General features: G+C 53.4%; 1 protein-coding gene across 2 annotated transcripts in view; it reads left to right on the top strand.

The window, feature by feature from the left end:
- The window catches only part of Kcnq1 (potassium voltage-gated channel subfamily Q member 1), a 390,510-nt gene extending 370,411 nt beyond the window's left edge, over nt 1-20,099 (top strand). For both annotated transcript variants that reach the window (XM_004654224.2, XM_045150057.1), the window contains exon 16: nt 18,918-20,099. In XM_004654224.2, coding sequence (XP_004654281.1) covers nt 18,918-19,127 — 210 coding nt within the window. In that variant the 3' untranslated portion in view covers nt 19,128-20,099. The remainder of the gene's footprint in view (nt 1-18,917) is intronic.
- The last annotated feature ends 1,664 nt before the right edge of the window (nt 20,100-21,763 follow it).

Here is a 21,763-nt window from a genome sequence, read left to right on the forward strand (position 1 = left end):
TCCAGTCCAATTAGTTGTTTCCCCCCATAACAGACATGGCACTATTGCACCTGTTGGCTCATTTGGCCTGGCTGGCCTACCTTAAGGCTTGCAGTATCCACTGTTGTTTATCTCCATTGATGACTTCTTTCTCTCCCATGGAGCTTCATGAAGTATAGCTTTTTCCAGCTTTCTGTTACCTGGTCTACATAGAGGAGGTTTCAGCTCAGCTCCAGCAGGATTCTCAGTGGCCTTGCAGTCCAAGTATGTGGAGTCTTCAGCAACAGGGTCTTACCATCTATTCCTGGTGGGAAACCAAGGGCCTTAGCAATGCCTGTAATGTTTGGGGGGCATGAGGGACCTTCCTGGCCAACAACTCACTGGAGGGTATCTCATCCCTGACACTGTGACTTTTCTATTAACAGCCTATGGCTTCTGGGTATGCTGTTGTCCAAGGTTTCCATACGGCTTATTCACACCCTCTTAGATTGTGATTAGCCCTCCCTCACCCTTCTCTTATTCAATCTCTTCCCCTGACCTCACTTAGGCCTTTCCACCCCCAGTAATCTGTTTTTCTACTTACATATATACAATACCATCCTCTTAAGTCCTCTCCTCCCCTGCCTCCCTTATTATCCCCTTTCCAACTTACTGACCTCTGCTACCAAGTTTTATTCCAACTCATATACAAGTCCAAATATTTGTAGCTAGGATCCATATATGAGAGAGAACATGTGGCGCTTGGCTTTCTGGGCCTGGGTTACCTCACTAAGTATAATCCTTCCCAGGTCCATCCATTTCCCTGCAAATTTCATAACTTCATTTTTCATTACCGCTGAATAGAACTCTGTGTATAAATGTACCACATCTTCATTATCCACTCATCAGTTGCTGGATATCTAGGCTGATTCCATCTCCTAGCTATTGTGAATAGAGTGGCAGTAAACACGGATGTGCAAGTATCTCTAAGGTAGTGTGAGAGTCCTTAGAATATATGCCTAGGAGTGCTGTAGCTGGGTCATATGGTAGATCTATTTTAGGCTGTCTCAGAAGCCTCCATACTGATTTCCACAATGGCTGGACCAGACTGCATTCCCACCAACAGTGTTGAAGGGTTCCTCTTTTCCCATGTCCTCGCCAGTATTTATGGTCATTTGTTTTCTTGATGCTAGCCATTCTGACAGGAGCGGGATGGAATCTCAAACTAGTGTTAGTTTGCATTTCCCTGATGGCTGACTTTCTACTTTGATGAGTTTTGAATCTCCTTAGTGTCTGTCACCATCTCCATAGAGATGGCTGTCTGGCTGAGTGAGAGCAGCAGTCATATTCTTTTCTGGGACTAACTCTGCAGTGATTCCTGAGCACTGGTGGGTATGATAGAGATGATTTGTCTACTAATGAATCCTGGTCTTTCACTTCTTGTTGTCATTTTGATGAATATTGGGTCACCCAGTATTTCCTTTCATCTTAGTAAAAAAAAAAAAATTTTTTTAAAGAAATACACCAGCACTCGGGAGATAGAGGTAGGAGGATTGTCATGAGTTCAAGGCCACCCGGAGACTACATAGTGAATTGAAGGTCAGCCTGAGCTAGAGTGAGACCCTACCTCAAAAAACAAAAAGAAAAGAGATACAACAGGAAATCAAAGAGATGCTTAAGAAGATTGTGAAGTTGCCTCTGAGAACAGGAATTGAGAAGTGAGGAATTGATACCCCAGGAGGGAGGGCTCTTCAAAAATGCTTGCTATTGGGAAGATACTTCTAAAATGCGAGAAGGAAAGGAAGGTACAGGAGAGTGGAGAATTCTGCCAATGCCCTGGAGAAGGAATGTGGAGGATCCCCAAGGAGTCAAGGTGAGGGTCTGCTGGGGCCTGGGATGGCAGGAGCATGGGCGAATGGGGCGGGCTAGGCTAGCCCTTTGCACTGTTTGCCAACTCCAGACTGGCAGGACACTCAACCAGAGGGCTAAGGCTGTGGCGGGGGCCATGCAAGGATGGAGCAACAGTAAGGAAGGAGAGCTTGAGCTCAGCTGCCGCCTCCTTTAACCAGGGGCAACAGAAGGACCTGAGTTCTTCCCCAGACAGGCTTCCCACACTTGTTACCTCAGACAGTCTCCAAGACCCCAGCATCTGAAGCACTAAGAGGGAATCTGCAGGCCATGATGGCTGGGGACCTCCTGAGGCCGGTGGGCCACACCCAGTCTTGTTGGGATGTGTCGCCTCACAGCAGCCTTGGTGTCCCGGGTGACCTCTTCCTCCCAGCCCAAGGCACAGGAAGGGCGTGCTGGGAACTGCAGGATAGGCCTGAATCTCTCATCAGCTCCTGGGTCAGCCCAGGCCAGACAGGCACCGAGCCAGCTCAGAGACTCCTTCCTGGGTGGGGGCCTCCCCATCCTTCCACTCACCTTCCGAGCATTGTGAGTCTTTCTAGGAACCCCAAAAAGCATCCCACAGCCATGTGGCCACACACCTAGGACACAGTAGGGCTGCCAGGCATCTGGGCAGACAGACAGCTTCCTGGACAGGGCTCAGACTTGACCAGTGAGTGGTGATACCCAAAGTTGCATGGCCTGGGCAAGGCAGGAGCTTCCCACTTGGTAGGCTGAGATAACATGATGTGCCTCTTTCCTCTGTGGGAACAGAGCCACTCAGGGCTCTGGCCTCATGGTTCAGGGTTCAGGCTGCCAGGTGCTCATCAGCATGAGGGATCTGTGACGTCCTCTCCACAGCTCAGCCCTAACCTTATGTTTATGCCAGTGCCTCCCTAGGGCCAGGAGAGACGCCTTCAGGCCAAGGCCCATGTGAATCCCATGACGGAAACACTTGGTGACATTAACTTGAAGAACCCACTTCAGGGTCACCAGCCCTGTCAGGAGTCTGAGCCTGCTCAGCACACCATAGGATCTGTGCCCAGTGTTGGGGAGAAGGCTCCCAACAGCAGGGATGAACAACCTGGCTTGAAGTGAGGAGTAAGACTAGGGGGGGTCACCAGATCAGACAGGCATTTCCAACGTGGAAAGAGGCCAAGCCAGGGCTGGGACTTCATATGGTTGTGGCTCTGATGTGGAGGCCGGCCTGGAGGGGGGACGAGGAATGCAGATAGGCACAGAGAGAGGTGATGCCTGTCGCGTGCACTGAGGCTCTGGGACATGGCCGGGGCTCTTTGGAGATGAGAGTAGAACCTGAGAGCCTCACTCCTTTGTTTGTCCTGATGTAGCCCTAAATGTTCCCCTCGTGTGTCCCCAGCACAAACTCCTCCAGGCCACACCTCCCTGCTCAGGGCAGACTACATGGGAAGGTTCAAGGGGACAGTAGTGCCCACAGTGACCCTGAAGACATGAAGTCTGTGAAAGTGCCTCTGGACCCTTAGTGGCTATAAGGACCGGCTAGGTGGGGCCATGTGGCCACGGCTATTGCAGAGGCACTGTCCATGTGGGCAGGTTAGAGCAGAGTAGAGGACATGCCTCGGGGGTGCCTTTCACTCAGGGGCTAGGTAGGGGTGACCTCTAGGACATCTCTAAAAATCATCTAGACCTGTGGGGTTCTCAGCCAGGTGGGTACAAGGCTAGTCTGAAGGGCATGGCCAAGCCAGCCTTCCCCTCCCACAGTTTCCCTACAATGACTAGGTCACTAGGTCAGGAGGCCCTGGAAGGCCAGCAAGCAGCCAGGGTCACCGAAAGTAGGTTCTGCCCGCTCGCTTCCAATGCTTGTGGCACACACGTCAGGGTTCCTGAGCAGTCCCTGTCATAGAATCAGGAGGTGGAAAAATACCAGGGCCCTCATTTGCATGTGACTGGGCCTGGGCTGGAGACCAGGCATGCTGCTGGGCTCACGGAGGGCACCTGAGGCGGCACAGCACGGGCAGCCCCAGCAAGGCAGCCCGCAGCTGGGGTGAGCTGGGCCTCTGCAGCGCCAGGGTCCATCCTGGCCAGCCCAGAAGTTGAAAGCAACCAAGCTGTCAGATACACCCAGATGGTCCTGGAATGATGGGGCCTGGCCTGGACCCCCCAGAAGACCGTCTGTCTACCTACCTCCTCACTCACTCCCTGCCTGGACAGTTGGTTGGGGACTCAAGGCAACCAGGATGCCCCCCACACACACACACACACACAACACACGGTGCAGATACGGAAACAGAGCACCTGCTAGGTGACCACAGAGCCAAGTGTCCAGGTGGGGTGGGTCAGAAAGGAGAAGGAGTGTCCAGTGCCACGTGAAGAGGCAGCTCTGACATCAGAACTGAGCACGGAGAGCACAGACTAAGCAAGGAAGGTTCCGGTGGTGTGACATTAGTCATAGGGAAGCGGCATACAGGGCAGGGGAAGGCAGGAGTTGGCCTCTTTGTTCCCAGAGGCTGGAGGACCAGAAAGGGACTCAGAATCCCAGGTTTCTCCATCTGCGCACACTTTATAAGCTTTGAAGGTCTGCTTGTCCACCACTGGGCCCATCCGGGCCCAACATCAGGGGCTCTGTCTCCAGTGCATTCTCAGGCCACCAGGGTTTTCCAACCCAGAGAGCAGAGGGCTGGGCTCACCGGAAGGTACTGAGCTCCCCATCCCAATGACTGTGAGTCGAGTAGGGAGGGTGCCCAGTGCCAAAAGGAATAAGGACAGGATCTGGGAGTTCTGAGACTCAAAGGGTAAAAGGAAACAGGGTGGGAAAGTATGTCCCGTTCCCAAGTAGGGAAGTTACCCCCAGCTCCCGCTGGGTCTCAAATGCCAAGTAGGGCACTGGGCCTGGCCCAACATAGTGACAGTCAATACCATCTCAACCCTGTGTCCTCATGAGTCATTTCCAGATGCCAAAAGAAGAGCTGAAATCCAGATGCCAAGAGAGGAGCTTAAATCCAGATTCCAAGACTGGCCACCCAGTTCCCATCTGACTCCAACCTGGTTCCAGCCTCGGTGGTTCTGACTTCAGGGAACCTTGTCAAAAACGGGACCTAGAGGGCTGGAGAGATGGCTTAGTGGTTAAGCGCTTGCCTGTGAAGCCTAAGGACCCCGGTTCGAGGCTCGGTTCCCCAGGTCCCACGTTAGCCAGATGCACAAGGGGGCGCACGCGTCTGGAGTTCGTTTGCAGAGGCTGGAAGCCCTGGCGCGCCCATTCTCTCTCTCTCCCTCGACCTGTCTTTCTCTCTGTGTCTGTTGCTCTCAAATAAATAAATAAATAAAAATTTAAAAAAAAAAAAAAACGGAACCTAGAAACAGGCAAGGGAGCAAGGCTCTGTCCCGGGTCCAGGCCAAGATGGGGGCTTCCAGCCCATCTGGGTCAACTGTACCTTAGCTAGACTGCTTGAGTCATGACACCCACAATCTCCAGGCCAGGACCAAAGTGGGAAGGACACTAAGCCAGAATATCCAGACCTCGTGAGAGCAGGGAGGGTCTTGAGAGGCCTGGGGCAGTGGCAATAGTCAGATATTATCTGACTGTACCCCAGCACTTCAGCTCTAGATCTCTGATGCCACCCTGGGATCTGTCCCCCCCACCAGAACCAGCCTCCTAGATTCCAGCAAATCGCCCCACCCAGCTAAGGAACCTATCTGAAGCGCCACACACGTCCACAGGTATACAAACATGTACCTATGCATTGCATACGCACATAGGCCAGGCCACTCAGCTGGTTCCTCTACCAGAGTTCTAGGCTATTCTAGTCTCTATCTTTCATTCTTTCATGATTCAAACATCTCATCCTGTGATTTTTTTTTTTTTGTATGTGTGTGGTGTGTGTGCTTGCTTGTATACAGGGTTCATGAGTGTGTACTCAGGTTCACATATATGTGGCATGTATATGTGTGAATACATGTGCTTGATGTTCCACATGCATGTGTGTGTTCACGTGGAGGTCAGAGATCAACATGGGGTGTCTTTCTCAATCACCGCACACCTTATTTTTTTTTTTGCAAGGTAGGGTTTCACTCTAGCTCAGGCTGACCTAGAATTCAGTATGTAGTCTCAAGTTGGCCTCAAACTCACAGTGATCCTCCTACCTCTGCCTTACAAGTGCTGGGATGCACCACCACGCCCAGCCTCCACCTTATTTTTTAATATTTTTATTATTAATTTGAGAGAGAGAGAGAGAGAGAGAAAGAGAACAAGAGCAAATGGGCATACCAGGGCCTCTAGCCAGTACAAATGAACTCCAGGCATATGCACCACCTTGTGCAGCTGGCTTACGTGTGTACTGGGGAATTGAACCTGTGTCCTCTGGTTTTGCTGGCAAGTGCCTTCACCACTAAGCCATCTCTCTAGCCCTCCACCTTATTTTTTGAACAGAATCTCTCACTGAACCTAGAGCTCGGCCCATTTGACTAGAGTATTTGTCAGCAAGCCTTGGTGATCCTCCATTCTCTGCCTGCCAAGCACGGAGCTTATAGCACCCAACAGGCCCTCACACTAGCGCAGTGAGCACTTTACCAGGTGAGCCATCTCCACAGCCCACAAGACTACCGTGGGTCTTCATGGAGTGCTTACTGTGTGGCTGGCTTGGGTATAGCAAGAAGCTCCCCGCCACACACACTCGCCTTTCTGCCCCAGAGAGACACAAAACAAGGGTCACAGGAACCCACTGAGCACACAAGGGAAACAGAGGGACTCAGCCTTGCAGACAAGCCTCCAGAAGAGGTGAGGAGGCCCAAGAGAGAGACATGAAGTCCCTAAGGAGGAGGGGCAGCCTTACCCCAGAGCAGCAGGTGCAGAGGGGGTCCCAGGAGGACAAGAGACCCTCGGGGCAGGCGGAGGCAGCTGATGGGGGTCAGTCAGAGGTCACACGGGAGTCAGGGTCATGACGAGCATGGACTCTGGCTGTTGGGAAAAGATCAGCGCTTCCAAAGAAGGGCTACTGTGGAGTGTCTTCAGAGAACCACAGCCGGCAGCGTAGGGCTAGAAGGGCCAGACATCACCAGCTCTGATGAGGGGAAGGTCAGGGGTGAGGTGGGGATGTGTAGGTCATGAGATAAGAGGTATTGTCTGGAGGCCATAGCTTCAAAGTGGAGGCTTTGGAAAAGGAAGCAGAGAATGGTCTGGAAGGGGTCAATAATGGGGAACAGGAAGCCCTGCCTTACCTACAGAGCTGGGAATTGTCCTGAGGAGACCAGGTCAGAAGTAAGAAAAGCTTCAATTAAAGCAGAGGCCAAGGGGTCAGAGGAGCTGTGGGAGCAGGAGGCAGGTGATGGGGCCATTGGGGGGTGTGGCCTTGACCTCAACACCATCACACAGTTCCCCCAGAGCAGGGGCTCCCTACCAGCTTGCTTCAGAGACACAACTCAGACTGTTGCTCTTGGGAGACCTTGTCCATAAGCAGGTCCCAGGTCACAACGCCTGTGGGTCGGCTGCATGTGTCACCACCCCAAGGAGTGAGTGCCTGTGATCTGTTTCAGTGGGGAGCCCCAGAAACCTACCTTGAATGAGAACTAGCAAGGGAGAGTGGCTGCACTCTGTCAGATTACCACTGACGTCAAAACTACCACTGAGAGATACAGGGGTACATTGTCACATGTGGGAGCTCAGGAAGATGAACACCCCCTCCCTAGGCCAGGCATCTGGTAGAGGATGCCTCAAGGGAGGTCTGGCAGGAAGGTAGCTGTTGCCACTTTCATGTTATGGAATAAACTTCTGGGTTTCTGGAGAGTTCTTAGGTCCTGCAGAACCTTACTTAAGCTGATGCCTGGGTGGTGCATAAAAACATGGAGAAACAAGGTTCCCACCGCCCCAGACCGACCGTGGCTAGGACAAGGCAGGCCGCTGTCCTTGTGTGATGGGCACAGTGCTGCCAGCTGGGTGGTGAGAGCTGTGCATGGCCAGGGAGTACCTGGGAAAATATCTCAAGTATTCTTCCTGAGGACCCGGTCCTGGACTAGGGGCAAGACCAAGGATGGCCTGAGCCAAACCTGGGAAAAGACACACCCACAGCTGTGGGTGCCACTAGTATCAGGGACCAGGAAGTGCTCAGAACAGCTCAGAGGTGCCCAGAGCTGGGGAACACACCAGGCCTCCACACAAGCCAATGAGACTGCTCCCAGAATACACCACCACATATGCATGGTCCCCAGAAAAACCTAGCCAGGTCCCCAGCATTGTCCCTGGGCAGCCCAGTCAGTTCCCTTCTGCTAGGGGAGGAAAGAGATCCACGTTAGCCCAGGAGAGAAGCTACCCAGCCACAGATGACCTGGCTATATACGTGGTGATGGAACTAACAGTGGACACACCCAGAAGAAGGGCAGGGGGGTGATAACCCTCAGACCAAGGTGGAAGGGGGAGCAGGCAAGAGGATCCTGAGAGGCTTATGAGATGTCCAAGGAGTTAGGGACTCTGAGCTGGAAGTGAACGACCGAAAGACATCCGGATCTAAATAGTGCTTGAGACTATTCTAGAAGGCATGGAGGGAGGTCTAGGACCAGCCAAGACACAAAGCATTCCCACAGAGGACCATGGCTCCCAGAGAAACTCAGTCTGGGGCAGGCAGGGCCTGGCTAGTGTGGTAACAGCGACAGACTGTAGTGAGCAGATGCAAGAATTAGCTACCAGGAGGCAGAGGGTACAGGAACCCCAAGAGTAGACAGCTCTTTCCCCACCAGGGTCTGTCACAAAGGGTGGGGGAACAGAAAAGCCTGTCGCGTAAATGAGTGGAGGGACGGCAGTTGGATGAATGAGGGGTTACATGGGAGGGTTCGCATGGGTGAGAGTGTTCACATGGGTGTGTGGGCCCCAGAGTGGCAGGCAGAAGTGGATGCAGACAAAAGGCAGACAGGATGAGCCCTGGATCTGGAAAGGCTGGGGCCGGGGGTTGGCCTAGCCTGGCGTGGGGGAAGGGAGATGAGGCCAGGGTAGGGCTGAGGCCCCCCCGTAGCAGCAACTACCAATCCGCTTGTGGCTTGCCCAGGACGCAGGATGGGGCACAGGCCCATGCAGGCAGCCCTGGAGCAGTCCTCTGAGCCCTGTGTGACCCAAGCCCACCTGCTGTCGTCCCCGAGATGAGGGTCCCCACCCAGCCTAGTTGGGCTGAGCTCGCTGGTCTCCGGTACAGCATGTTCTGCCCAGCATCCTCCGGCTTCCGGGACTCTGTCAGAGGAGAATCCAATGCAGGTGGGGCCTGAGGCCGCAGCCAGCACAAACAGGGGCTCTCTGCTTCCAGAGCCTTTTCCAGCCTGTCCTACATTCCCGCTTGCCCAGCCCAAACAGCCTCTGCAGAAACTACCCGTAGGAGCCATTCAAGTGGGCAGAGGGAGCAACTGCCCAGGCCCCACACATGAAGCAACTTCTGTAGCTGGGCAAGGGGCTGGCTAGTTCCTTGAGGGAAGCAGGAGCCCCATCCCAGACTTGGGTCTCTCCCACTCTTGCTGCGGCTGCCAAGTGGTTGCAGGCAGCCGCTGGGCCCCTCTGCCTGGATCCTTCCAAGACAAGCAGGCAAAGACTCCCAAACCCAAGCCCTCGGGATCTATGGGTTGTGGGGCCCCCCTGGCCCTGCAGCTGGTTCCAGGGCCTCTGGAACCTTTGCCTCTGAAGCTGATGTTAGCCTATGCAGAGCAGAGAGACTATGGGTGGATAGTACCAGGGAACGAGGAGGTGCTGTGGGGGGCCACACACTGCCTGCCCAGGGCCACGACCCAAATCTAAAAGTCTAGCATGCTCTGAGCCCTGAGGACTGAAGACGGGGTGAGGAGTGAGTCACATGAGCATCCAGGATGACTTTGGCAGCTAGAGAAGGAGCAGAAGGGAGGCCTCCTGACTGGAGCTGGTGCGGCTGTGGCGGGGGAAGTGATCCCGCACTGGAATCAGGAGCGAAGGTGTTGAGGTTGTCCAAGGAATGTGCTGGTCCCAACTCCCTTCTGGAAGGCACCACAGAACCACCATTGTCTCCACCTACATAAAGGATACCGGAGCCCTCCCCCCTCTCCCCCGGATCAAGGCCATCATCACTAAAGCCATTTTGTTTTGTTTTGTTTTTTTAGAAACTGGATGTGGCAGCACAGGCCTGTCAGCGCAGCATTTGGGAGGCTGAGGCAAGAGGATTGTGAGTTCCAGTCTAGTCAGACCTACATAGTGAGATCAGGACTGAGGGGGGAGGGGAGTGCTGTTTGAGCAGACCACAGAACAGAAGAGGGAGCTTGGTACAAGTTGCAGTCAGGTTTCATTGCTGGTAGAAATCACCTAACAATGCGGGGGGGAAAGAGGTTTATTTTGGCTTGTAGACTTGAGGGGAAGCTCCACAATGGCAGGGAAAAACGATGGCATGAGCAGAGGGTGGACCTTACCCCCTGGCCCACATCAGGTAGACAACAGGAACAGGAGAGTGTGCAAACACTGGCATGGGGAAACTGGCTATAACACCCATAAGCCCACCCCCAACAATACACTCCCTCCAGGAGGCATTAATTCCCAAATCTCCATCAGCTGGGAACCTAGCATTCAGGGCACGTAAATTTATGGGGGACACCTGAGTCAAACCACCACATTCCACCCCTGGTCCCCATAAACTGATAACCATACATGATATAAAATGTAATGCCTTCATCCAACTTTAAAATTCCCCATAGTTTTTATCATTTCCAATGGTGTTCACACCACAGTCCAAGATCTTTTAACTGAGCCATAATACCAAAAAATAACCTCAAAAAAACCATACTGGCACAGAATAAACAGACACACTGCAAAAGATGCCATTGGACATAGCAAAGAAATACTCAAGCAATACATGATTTAAAACAACCAGGGCAGGGCTGGAGGAATGGCTTAGCGGTTAAGGCATTTGGATTAATGGAGGCCCTGGTGCGCCTATTCTCATGTCCTCTCTCTCTCTCTCTCTCTCTCTCTCTCTCTCTCTCTCTCTGTGTGTGTGTGTGTGTGTGTGTGTGTGTGTACATGTGTGTCAAATAAGTAAATTAAAATAAAAATTTAAAAACAGGGCAAACACCAAACTCTGTAGCTCTAAATCCAATAACTTTAGCCAGTGAAAAGTCTCTAAGTACGACAACTAATCAGCAACATGTCTCTGGAGTTCTAATTCTGCCCCTCCAGTTAGGCTACTCACAGTCCTGGAAAACTTCATCTGGAGCTGGCAGGTCTCCTTGGCAGCCATCTTGTGGTCCCAGCATCTCCACTGGGTCTCCACTGCAACCCATGGTTCATCCTCATGGCCCCATGGGGTCTCCATGCAGGCATCCAGCAAACTGACTTCACACCACCTATGGCCATTTCCAAAACACAAGACCATGTTGCAAACTCAATGACCCTCTTTCCTGCATTTCTTATACTCCACAATACCAGGTAGGGTTCCAATCTGTTGATCCAGGGGTGAATAAAGCAGACTTTAAAGAACAGGACACTTCTTGAGCACTCAGGCCCTTTCAAAAGAGTCTATATTCTTCCTGTTGCCCCAGTACAGATCAGCTGGCCCAATCTCAAAGGTTATAATCTATCAATTGCAGCTGAATGGACAGCAGTTCACCCAGAGATGATTTTTTTCTATGCCACATCCCTATGCTCACATCAGTTCATTTCTACGCAGAGCAACCCTGCACAAGTTCTCAGGACATGGACATAACAGCAAGCTTCTCACACAAGCTGCTAGCCCAGTTCAAGCAAAGGTCTTTCTCACCCTCATAAGCCAAAGCTCACAGTCCATAGTTCTTACTACATTCAGGTCTTTCAACTCTGACCAGAATAGTCCATCAAGTTGTTCTTACTGCAGTGCAAGGCATCTCTTAAGCTAAGGTTTCAAATCCTTCCACATTCCTCTTGAAAATCAGCTCCAAAAGGCCAAAGCCACACAGTCAGGTATCTAACAGCAACCCCATTTCTGGTACCACTTTACTGTTGTAGTCAGGTTCACATTGACAAGAGCAGCTTGTGGGCAAAAGGGGTTTATTTTGGCTTATAGGCTCAAGGGGAAGCTCCACGATGACAGGAGAAAACAATGGATGAGCAGAGGGTGGACATCACCCCCTGGCCCACATAAGGTGGACAACAGGAACAGGAGACTGTGCCAAACACTGGCAAGGAGAAACTGGCTATAACACCCATAAACCTGCACCCAACAATACACTGCCTCCAGGAAGCATTAATTTCCAAATCTCCATCAGCCGGGAACCTAGCATTCAGAACACCTAAGTTTATGGGGGACACCTGAATCAAACCACCACAGTACATAAAAGGAATGTTTAAAAAAAAAAAAGGAACTTTTAGCTGGGTATGGTGGTGCACACCTTTAATCCCAGCACTAAGGAGGCAGAGGTAGGAGGACTGCCGTGAGTTTGAGGCCACCCTGAGATCGCATAGTGAATTCCATGTCAGCCTGAGCTTGAGTAAGACCCTACCTCAAAAAAAAAAAAAAAACACATAAAAATAAAAATAAAGAAAAGAAACTTTTACTCAGGGAGGAACCAACCACTGCAGGAATGTCTGTATCACCCCCACACATCAAACCTTAAAAGAGTATTTTTAAAATACTTTTTATAAGGGCTGGGAAGATAGCTAAGTGAGCAAAGAGCATGTCTCACAAGCATGAAGAGCTGAGTTTGAGCCCCAGACCCACATTAAAAAAACTGGGGGATGGCCGGGCATGATGATGCACCCCTTTAATCCCAGCACTTGGGAGGCAGAAGTAGGAGGATCACCGTGAGTTCAAGGTCACCCTGAGACTACAGAGTGAATTCCAGGTCAGCCTGAGCTACAGTGAGACCCTACCTCGGGAAAAAAAAAAAAAGCTGGAAGAGTGCTGCATACATGTAATCCCAATGCTAGGAGGGCAGAGGCAGGAGGATCCCTGAGACTCACCAACCAGCCAGCCTAGCCTCCTTAGCAAGCCCCTGGAGAGACCCTGTCTCAAAGAAAGGCAGGCTGCATGCCTAAGGATGATATCTGAGGTTATCCTCTGGCCTCCGCCAGTATGTTCACACACATGTGCATCTGCACACACATGCACCCACATGTACATGAACATGGAGCCACACACACACACACACACACACAAGTACCAAAAAATACTTCAGAGCCGTGCATGGTGGCACATGCCTTTAGACCCAGCACTGGGGAGGCAAAGGTAGGAGAATTGCTGTGAGTTCAAGGCTACCCTGAGACTACATAGTGAATTCCAGGTCATCCTGGGCTAGAGTGAGACCCTACCTTGAGAAAAAATTATATATATATGGTTTCATATGGGAAGGGCAGTGGAAGCACACACAGACTTGGCAGCCATAAAGGAAATGGTGGACAGCTTTGGCTACGTGAAGAAGGGAAGAAGATAGAATTCCTGTATGGCACAGCAGTAAACACAGTCACAGAACAAATAGCATGCAATGGGGCTGGGGACATGATTAGCAGTCAGAGGCATTTGCTTGCAAAGCCTTCCAATCCAGTGCTCACATAGAGCCAAATGCACAAAGTGCCCCATGCATTTCATTCATTTGCAGTGGCAAGAGGCCCTGGTACATCTATTCATTCCCTCTCTCTCTCCCTCTCTCTCTCTCTCTCTCTCTGTCTGTCTTTCTCTCATACACATAAATAATATTTGTGATGGACATGTCAAAGGATAAGCTTTCATATACAAAGAGTCCTTATAAATGAATGAACATGAAAGGCCTGGCCTCTGCTCCTCTGAAACAGCCCTCTCCACTCCAGGAGAAAGGCCAGGGGCTCATTTACTCACTCAGCAAATACTTGTGAAGGGCCACTGCTAGCCCACATAGTACACTGAGCATCCTGGGTGCCAGACTGTGGGACATTATCTGGGGGTGATACAGTTCCAAACCCGACCTCAGAATAGTGGGTAGGACAGGAAGCAAGTCAATCAATAAATAATCTGGGGCCATGGGGGGGGGGGGGTGGTCCTCTGGATAAGCAAGAACTTTGGCTAAAGATGTTAACATTGGAGCTGAAGCCCACAGAGTGTTGGGAGATAACTTTCCAGGCAGAGGTGATGGTGAGTGCAAGGGCCCTGAGGTAGAATCGAAGTGAGCATGCCCAGAGTCTGTGAGGAGAGGTCAGAGCTGGGAAAGCAGAGGAGGTACTCAGAGAGGGGGTTGTACTCCAGAGCAGGGAGAACACCATGGAGGAAGACAACACGAGTCTGTGTTGTGAAGACACCTGGGTCAGGGCGTGGGGGCTGCAGGCCTGGGCCAGGCAGTGCCGGCATCATTGGCAGAGGGGGCCAGATTCAGGTGCACACTGCAGGACCACCGCAGCCAGGGAGGTGGGCTGGTGAGGTTTTCTGACGGGAATCTAGCAGGCTTGAGGGGAATCCAGTCCTCTGTAGGACTGCCGAGCTAAGACGACACCTTTAACTCCAGGTCCAGGCAGAAGGGCCAGGGGAGGGGCCAGGGATGATATGAGGGAGGGTCAACCATGCTGTGACAATGTGGCCTGCCCAGAACATAGTCCTGGCATGGCCCTCAGGGACAGTTCAGAACATGTTCACTGGGGGGACGGAGGCTGGCAAGGGTCAGAGCTGCCGTAGGGGCAGCTGGCCCCAGCAGGCCCAGGAAGGGGTAGAGAAATGGCACTGGCCAGGCCTTGGCTACAGGTCTGGGCTAAGGACTAGCGCAGGTGTGACCGCTGGTAGCCAAGGCCCAGGTCACCTGTGACAGCATGGCCATATGGCAGGTCACAGTGGCTGCCTGGGGCTGGAACACCCCCACCTCGACTGAACATCAACTGATCAGTCCCATGGTGGCCTTCAGAAGCCAGGCCTAGGCACGAGCAGCTTCCAGTTGCTTGCCTCTCGGTGTTGAGGCTTGTGCCTACTTTCTCCACTCAGGCAGGCAGCGCCATAGCATTGGATGACCAGAGATGGTGGCATCTGTCCCCCTGTTAAGAGAGAACTCCCAACACTCAGCCACCAAGGTGTCCTATCCCAGCAGCCCAACTGCCTTAGGAGGCTGCGGGGAATGCTCATCTCTGAAGCTCATGCGAAGCTTCTGGAAGTCCAGGCAGAAATGTGCCTGTGGCCGCTTGGGGACGAGTGTCATGACGGTAAAGGGAATTGTGGAGAACCACCCCTGGATGACTCGAGCGTCCTCACACAGCCTCCCATGCCAATAAAGCGTGGTACCTGTATGTACACATGCACACCCATACAAACTCTCCCTGCATGCTTCTTGTGTGCACAGCAACCTGGGCCTCCTGCAGGCTTGGTCTTCAGAAGGGTGGGCCCGAGGTCACCAGTCAGGAAGGAGCTCAGGCCTGAGCTATACCCAGGCAGTATGCATGCATGTGTGAGTATTTGAGGGTGCATGCCTACGTATATGTACATGTGTCCGTGCGGATGTGAGTGTGTCTGAGTGTGCATGCATGTGTATTGGTGTGTGTATATATATATGTGTGTGTGTGCGTGCGCGTGTGTGTATATATATATATATATATATATATATATATATATATATATATATCTGTATATGTGCCTATATGTGTGTTCACGTGTATGTGTATACATGTGTGTCTGTATCTGGGCCTATGTGTGTCTGTGTATATCTGTACGTGTATTCTGTCTATGTACATATACGTGTCTATATGCACGTGTGTGTGTGTGTGTGTGTCCAAAAACACTGCAGGCTTTTCTCCAAGAGCCAGAGGAGGAGCCCCACAGGCCACTGTCCCCCAGCCCAAGTGCAACATGGGCCCCGACCCCTTGCACACAGGCCCTAGTGTCCCCGGCCTCACGTGCCCACCCTTGGCCAGGCTGGCTGATGAAAGCAGGGCAGTCAGGGGGTCCCAAGTGGGGATCAAGGCTGGGCAGGTTCTGCAAAAATTTTCTCTTAAAAGACTCTTTTCAAGATTTTCTTTTGAAAACAAATTCGTAACCACATCAAACAGGTATCCCCGTCGCCTTAGGTCTGATGGCCAGCCGCTGCCGCAGGGCTCTCTAACTAGCTGTTATTCTAATTGCTTCTTCTTTCTCTTCCGAGGCCCGCAGAAGTCATCCGTAGTTATTACTTAGGTGAGTCAAGACAGGGCACAAGGAGGCTTTTGTTTGCCTTGCCCTTTTAATCACTATCAAATTGCAAATAGTGGCAAGATCCGAGATCCCCAAAACCCATCCATCCTGGTGACTCTCGGAAAATGTCAGTCCAATGCCCAGAGTGGGCACCCCCCTCCCTGGGGGTGGCAGTGCCTCTCTGGACACTTGCCCATTCCAACGTGGCTTCTTGCTGCCACTCCCTCAGCCTTGGGCAAGGTGCTCATTGGCTGATGTGGCCACAAGCTTAGAGCCCCAAAGAGGAACTGGGGACAAGTGACTTCAAGGATGATGCCTATAATGCTAACTTGGGGGCTGAGCTCCAGAGGTGAGGAGCCACCATAGCCAGTCCAGGCTCTCCCTGTGGTGGACCAGCCAGACCGGACATGGATCTGAGCAGGAAGGGCCCCTCCCACAGGCTCTTCTGACAGCCCAGACCACCAGACAGTCAAATCCTGGACTGCCTAGCACCCTCATCCTCAAAGACAAAAAGTGGCCCAGGCAGGCAAGCTCCTAACAGTCCTCCGCAAGACTCATTGAGTGAATGGCAGAATGACTCACTTCCAGCTGGGGAAACTGAGGCAGCAATGGTTTTGCATTGCCAGGTCTCAGCACCCAGATCATGGGATAGCCTGATAGTATAGCCCTGCCCCATGGGAAAACCAGCGCCCCACCACCACCTCCCACCAAGGTGTGCTGGGCAGAACAGCGACAAATGACCACTGGGGCCACCCACCAAGATGCAGTCAGGGTGCAGATAAGGTACATGGTGCCTTGCTCTAAGGGATACAGTACTTTGCCTGCCCAAGCATCCCTGCTTATCACCATGGTGACCGGAGCTGATGAGACAAGGGAGGAAGAGCATCCTTGCCCATCAGGCCTAAACAAGAGTGAGGCTGTAGCTGGGTAGCAGCCAGGGCAACATAACCTGGGAGGACCCCATGGGTGACCAGGTGGAACTAGGAGGATAAGAGATGATCTAGGAGGACCCTGTGGGTGATCAAAAAACTCAGGAAGATCCCACAGGTAACCAGACAGATCTAGGCCTTAGAGACCCAGAGGTGGTAGAGGGGTCCATGCTATTAAAGGGTCTCTTCTACTGTTTCCTATCCCCCACCCCGGTCCCATGAAAGGGACAGTAGCATTATAAGGCCCAGATTCTGGACCCCCTTGGGATTCCAGCCCATACCCTGCCTCTTGCAGTTTGGCTAACAGGACATCCTAGGGAGAGAGACCCCCATTAAGCCCCAGTTGCCACCAGCAGTGATCATAGAATCAACTGTGAGCTTGGGAACTCATCACAGCAGGGAAGCTTTGTGAACACCCTTGGGTGGCGCATTGAGGTGCTCACCGGGTAGTGAAAATTTGTGAAACCACACATTTATTCTGTGACCCACCTGGTATTTTGACACCGAGTCAAATAAAATCCAAACTGGGCCTGTGTGTGAGAGCTGCATGCTGGCAGGCCAAGGCTAGCTTCGTACAACCCTCCATCAGTGCAGGACCCAAGGAGACCTGGCCCAGGGTGAGGATCCTGGCATCACCCATAAGAAGTAATCTGGCTCCAGGGTCCATTCATTACACTCCTGGTTTCCCCACACGGGCCCTCAGTTCTGTGTGACCTCCCGTGGCCCTCGCAGGGTACGAGCAAGTAGTGGGACAGAAGGGCGAGAGATGCTACCACCAGGGGCTGCAGGGGCCTGCCTGGGGCATAGCGCTCGCTCGTGGTACATACATGGCCAGGAGGAAGGATGCTGGCCCCTGTCGGCCACTTGTCCTCGGGGCCAGAGTCACCTAGACTTTGGGGCCAGCCGTCAGTGGTTGACTTAGTCGACCTGTGCTTTGCCCTGCTGCAACTCTGAAGGTCTAACCTGATGAGGCCAATCTGCTGGGACCTCCACTCACTCCCCGCCCCCCACCGCCGCCGCCGCCGCCGCCGCCAACACTACGTTCCTGGTTCTCCAGGTACCTGTAGGGGAGGGGAGCTGCATAATGGACAAAACACCCTGAGGGAGCCACCCCTAAAACGTGCTGCAGGCCTTGTCCCCAGCATCGGAGTCCATCTGCCCCATTGTCCACACTGGGCACCTCCTTCATGTTCACCCTTCACAACTGCCATTAACCTGCCCCTGGGGCAGCCTCTGTCTCCTGGGGTCTGGATCGGGGGACTCTGGCCTTCCCAAATAGGATCTCCTTCTGTTTTCAAGTCAGGGCTGGCTGGCCACTTCTGGGCATCAGGGCTGGGCTCCAGCCCCTCCCACCATGCTGCCTTCCTTCCCCAGAGTTCTCTGGTGGCCAGGTTCCAGCTCCTTTACAAGCCTGACTCCCCCGGACAGCCCAAGTGTGGCGCCTGTCCAATGCCCGCTCTGCGCCATGTCCATCCGAGGTCCCACCGTGCTTCTACTTCCGCTCCAGCATCTCAGCTGCCGTCCCCGTACTCAGGGGAAAACAAGCTCTTGACAGCAAATAGTGAAGGCCCCCACTCAATGTGGAGTCTGGGAAGATGGTAGAGTCCTAAGTCAGGAAAGTGGCCCCTGTGGGATCAATGGGAGGAAGACTATCTAGGCATGAGCCCTTGGGAACTGGCAGAGTCCAGAAGGGCTTGGTCATTCTGCTGAGGCTGCAGGCTGAGCAGACACAGACCCTGCCCTCTGTCCCCACCAGAATACTCCCCAGCCTGGCCCAAATAAAAGTCAGAGGCCATGTTGGAGATCCCAGAAGAGCTGGGAGGAAGCTGGGAGGTGGCCTCCAAGCACTGGGGAGAAGGAGGAGGAACTTAGCACTCTAAAACATGCACACGTGGAGATCCAGCGACTCACAGCACAGGTGCTACTCACCAAATAAGCACAAGTATGGTGGAAGGGTCTCACAGACAGGGTACAGCCATGTGTTTCACCTAAGCTCACAAGGACTCATGTCACGTTCCCTGGCCCAGGTCTTGCGGATCCAAGCTGCCCTAACCACCACGCTCAGCTCTGCTCTTGTCCCCCACAGGTGACACAGCTGGACCAGAAGCTGGTGGTCATCACAGACATGCTTCACCAGTTGCTCTCCTTGTACCAGGGTGGTCCTGCCAGCAGCAACAGGCCTCAGCATGAAGGTGACAGCAACTCCATCAACCCTGAGCTCTTCCTGCCCAGCAACGCCCTGCCCACCTATGAACAGCTGACTGTGCCCCGGAGGAGCCCAGATGAAGGCTCCTGAGAGGAGCCAGGGACTAGGGAGTCCCAGAAAGGGAGGCCCAGGGTATCCCCAGCAGGTCCAGCCCATCTCCCTCTCCACGTGGGCACCAAGCTGGTCACAGCTACCCCCTTGAAGGCCCAAGAGAATAACCCAACTCCCCAAGGCCTGGCAGCCTATGGACCATGCCACCCATCTGAGCTTGGGGCTCACCAAGGACCCCCTCTTTCCCAGCCAGTGGGTACTGGAATTTGGCTGGGTATGAGGTCCCTCCCAGGCTGGGACTGTCTTCCTCATCGTGACGCTGTTCACAGGGTGGCTAGGACACAGTGATAGCAAGCATCCAGGACCCATGTAGGTCCATCACAGCCCAGGCTGAAGAGAACCCACCCCAGTGGTGCCAAATGGCTTCCTAAGTGGAGACAGGGGAACAGCCTGGCAGGGTCTATAGGTGGTCACCCCTAGGCTGGAATCCAAGACCCAGTAGGGAGCAGGCAAGGTAGGCCCTGCCCACACTGACTATAGACCAGCAGGCAAGAAGAAAGGCCTGAGAGACCCTTGCTCAGCAGGCCATGGCCTGGCTCCCTGGCTCTTCAGAAATACTGAGCACATGAGCAGGGCACCAGGAGGTCCTCAGTTTCCCCGAGTCCATTCTTAATCAGGGAACGTCCTCTGCCTGTCCACCCAGCTTTGGCCAGCAGCTTCTCCTGTAGCTTGGGGAACAGGGCCTTTGGTCTGTGAGTAGCCCTGCCTCCCATTCACTCTAGCACGAAGGGATGCGAGCTCCATCCTGTCACCCTCCATCAGTAAGTGGCTAAGCCACATGTAGGTTAAGGGGTATCAACTGTTTTCTCACAGGGTGGGCTCCTTGGGCATCACCTCTCACAGAAATCAGGATAATTTGTGGCAATTTGGAATATGTGTTTTAATGAGTTTCACAGTGTGATTTTGGTTAATTATGAGGCTTTTCATAATAAATATGGGGTATCACAGGTGGATCCTGGCACTATTCTTGGCTTCATTCTGGGGGTGGGGGATCAAGAGGATCTCTTGGACAACATAATACTCAGCTCTACCCCTACCACTCCTGTGTCTTACTGCTCCCCACTGACATCTAGTTTCCTCCTGGGCAAGCTCCCAGAAGAGAGCCAATTCCCTGCGAGGCTGGTACCCAGGTAGCCATTGAGAAGGCACCATCTGTCCATGCAGAGAAACCCCAGGTTCCCAGGGGTTACAAGGGACTATGAGGTGTGTCAAAGGTTGAGGCCAATTCAGTGTCCTCCTGGGCTGGGGCAGCCCTGGGGCATCCACATTGGCCCTGGCCATACATGTTATCAGGATATGATTAGTGCCTGACTCCCTGCAGATCTTGAGCCCTTGGGGCAGGTGAGAACCTTATGATGAGCCCTTCTGGGATGTCACCCTAAGAGATATGCGCAGGCCTCTCATTGGTCTTTCCTAGCCAGGATGTCCCTTACTCAAAACCCACTAAGCCATCAGGAGCAGACCTTTCCAGGGCCACTGCCTGGGTCTGCAAGGACTGGACTTCTGAGCTGGTCCAAGGAGGGCCAGAGCTCCTGGGCCCTCCCATGCCCACATCCACCTGCTGAAGCCTTCATTTCCCCTGTTGGCATCACGATTCTACCCTAGCTGTCCAGTCAGTCCTCTTAGCTAGCTACCTCTGCCAGGTGGCCCTGTGTCCTCCATCCAGAGCCCACCTCAAAGCTCAGCGCATTAGACCTAGGAGCATCTGAGGTTTCAAAAGTGGAGTTGTCTCAGGTCTGCACAGACTGCAGGTAGGCAGCGGTGGGAACAAGGGATCCAGTTTGTGGTGGCAGCTGAGGCCCTTGTAGCCGGGGGGGAGAACCCCCAGGTCCTTTTGTCACTGAGGTCCCTGGGGTGTGTGTATCTTATGGGGTCCCCAGCATGAGGTCTTGGCATCTGGCCTGGTAGGGAAAGGTGGAAAGGCAGCTCGGGCCTCCCGGCTTCCCGGCCGCACCACCCGGGGGGATCCGCGCAACAATTGCTGGAAGACGGAGCTGTTGTTTCCTTGTTGGGTAAATATTTGATGGAGCCCTGGGCCCGCTGCTGGCTGTAGAAACGGCCCTCAGCATTGCCCAGGCCGGCCCGACGCTCACGGGCAGCTCGGGCTGCCCATCGGGGCAGGGTGCGGCGGCGCAGCCCGTTTGGCTTCCCTGCCCTCTTATCTATCAACTGTGCAGAGTGCCTGAGTGCTCCGTCCTGGAAGGGTTATTGCGGTCCTCTCGGGTGTGAAATGCAATTTACCTGAAATAAAGCCCAATTATGGAATTACCTAATTAAAGCCGAAGAGGAGGCTGGGCCGGGCTGGCTGAGCGCTCAATGCCTGCCCGGTGCCCGTGGTCTGAGGGAACAGATGGTGCCCCGGCCTGCCGCGCTGGCCACATTCCTTCACTCTGTCCCCCCGATAAGTGACCTAGACAGCACACGACCATCTGGTGTGTGACACGTCCTGCGGGCCCCGGACAATGGCCCGGCAGACCTCTCCGTGAGAGGGCCGTCGCCCGGGCAACGGTGGCATGTGCGGCGCAGGCCCATTCACGGCCCCTCCGGCAGCCCTTTCTTCAGACCCTTTGTGGGCCTTGCCTCTGCTGCCTGGCGGCCAGCGGACAGTATCCGTG

Source organism: Jaculus jaculus, chromosome 1, assembly GCF_020740685.1.
Source record: "Jaculus jaculus isolate mJacJac1 chromosome 1, mJacJac1.mat.Y.cur, whole genome shotgun sequence".
Taxonomy (NCBI): domain Eukaryota; kingdom Metazoa; phylum Chordata; class Mammalia; order Rodentia; family Dipodidae; genus Jaculus; species Jaculus jaculus.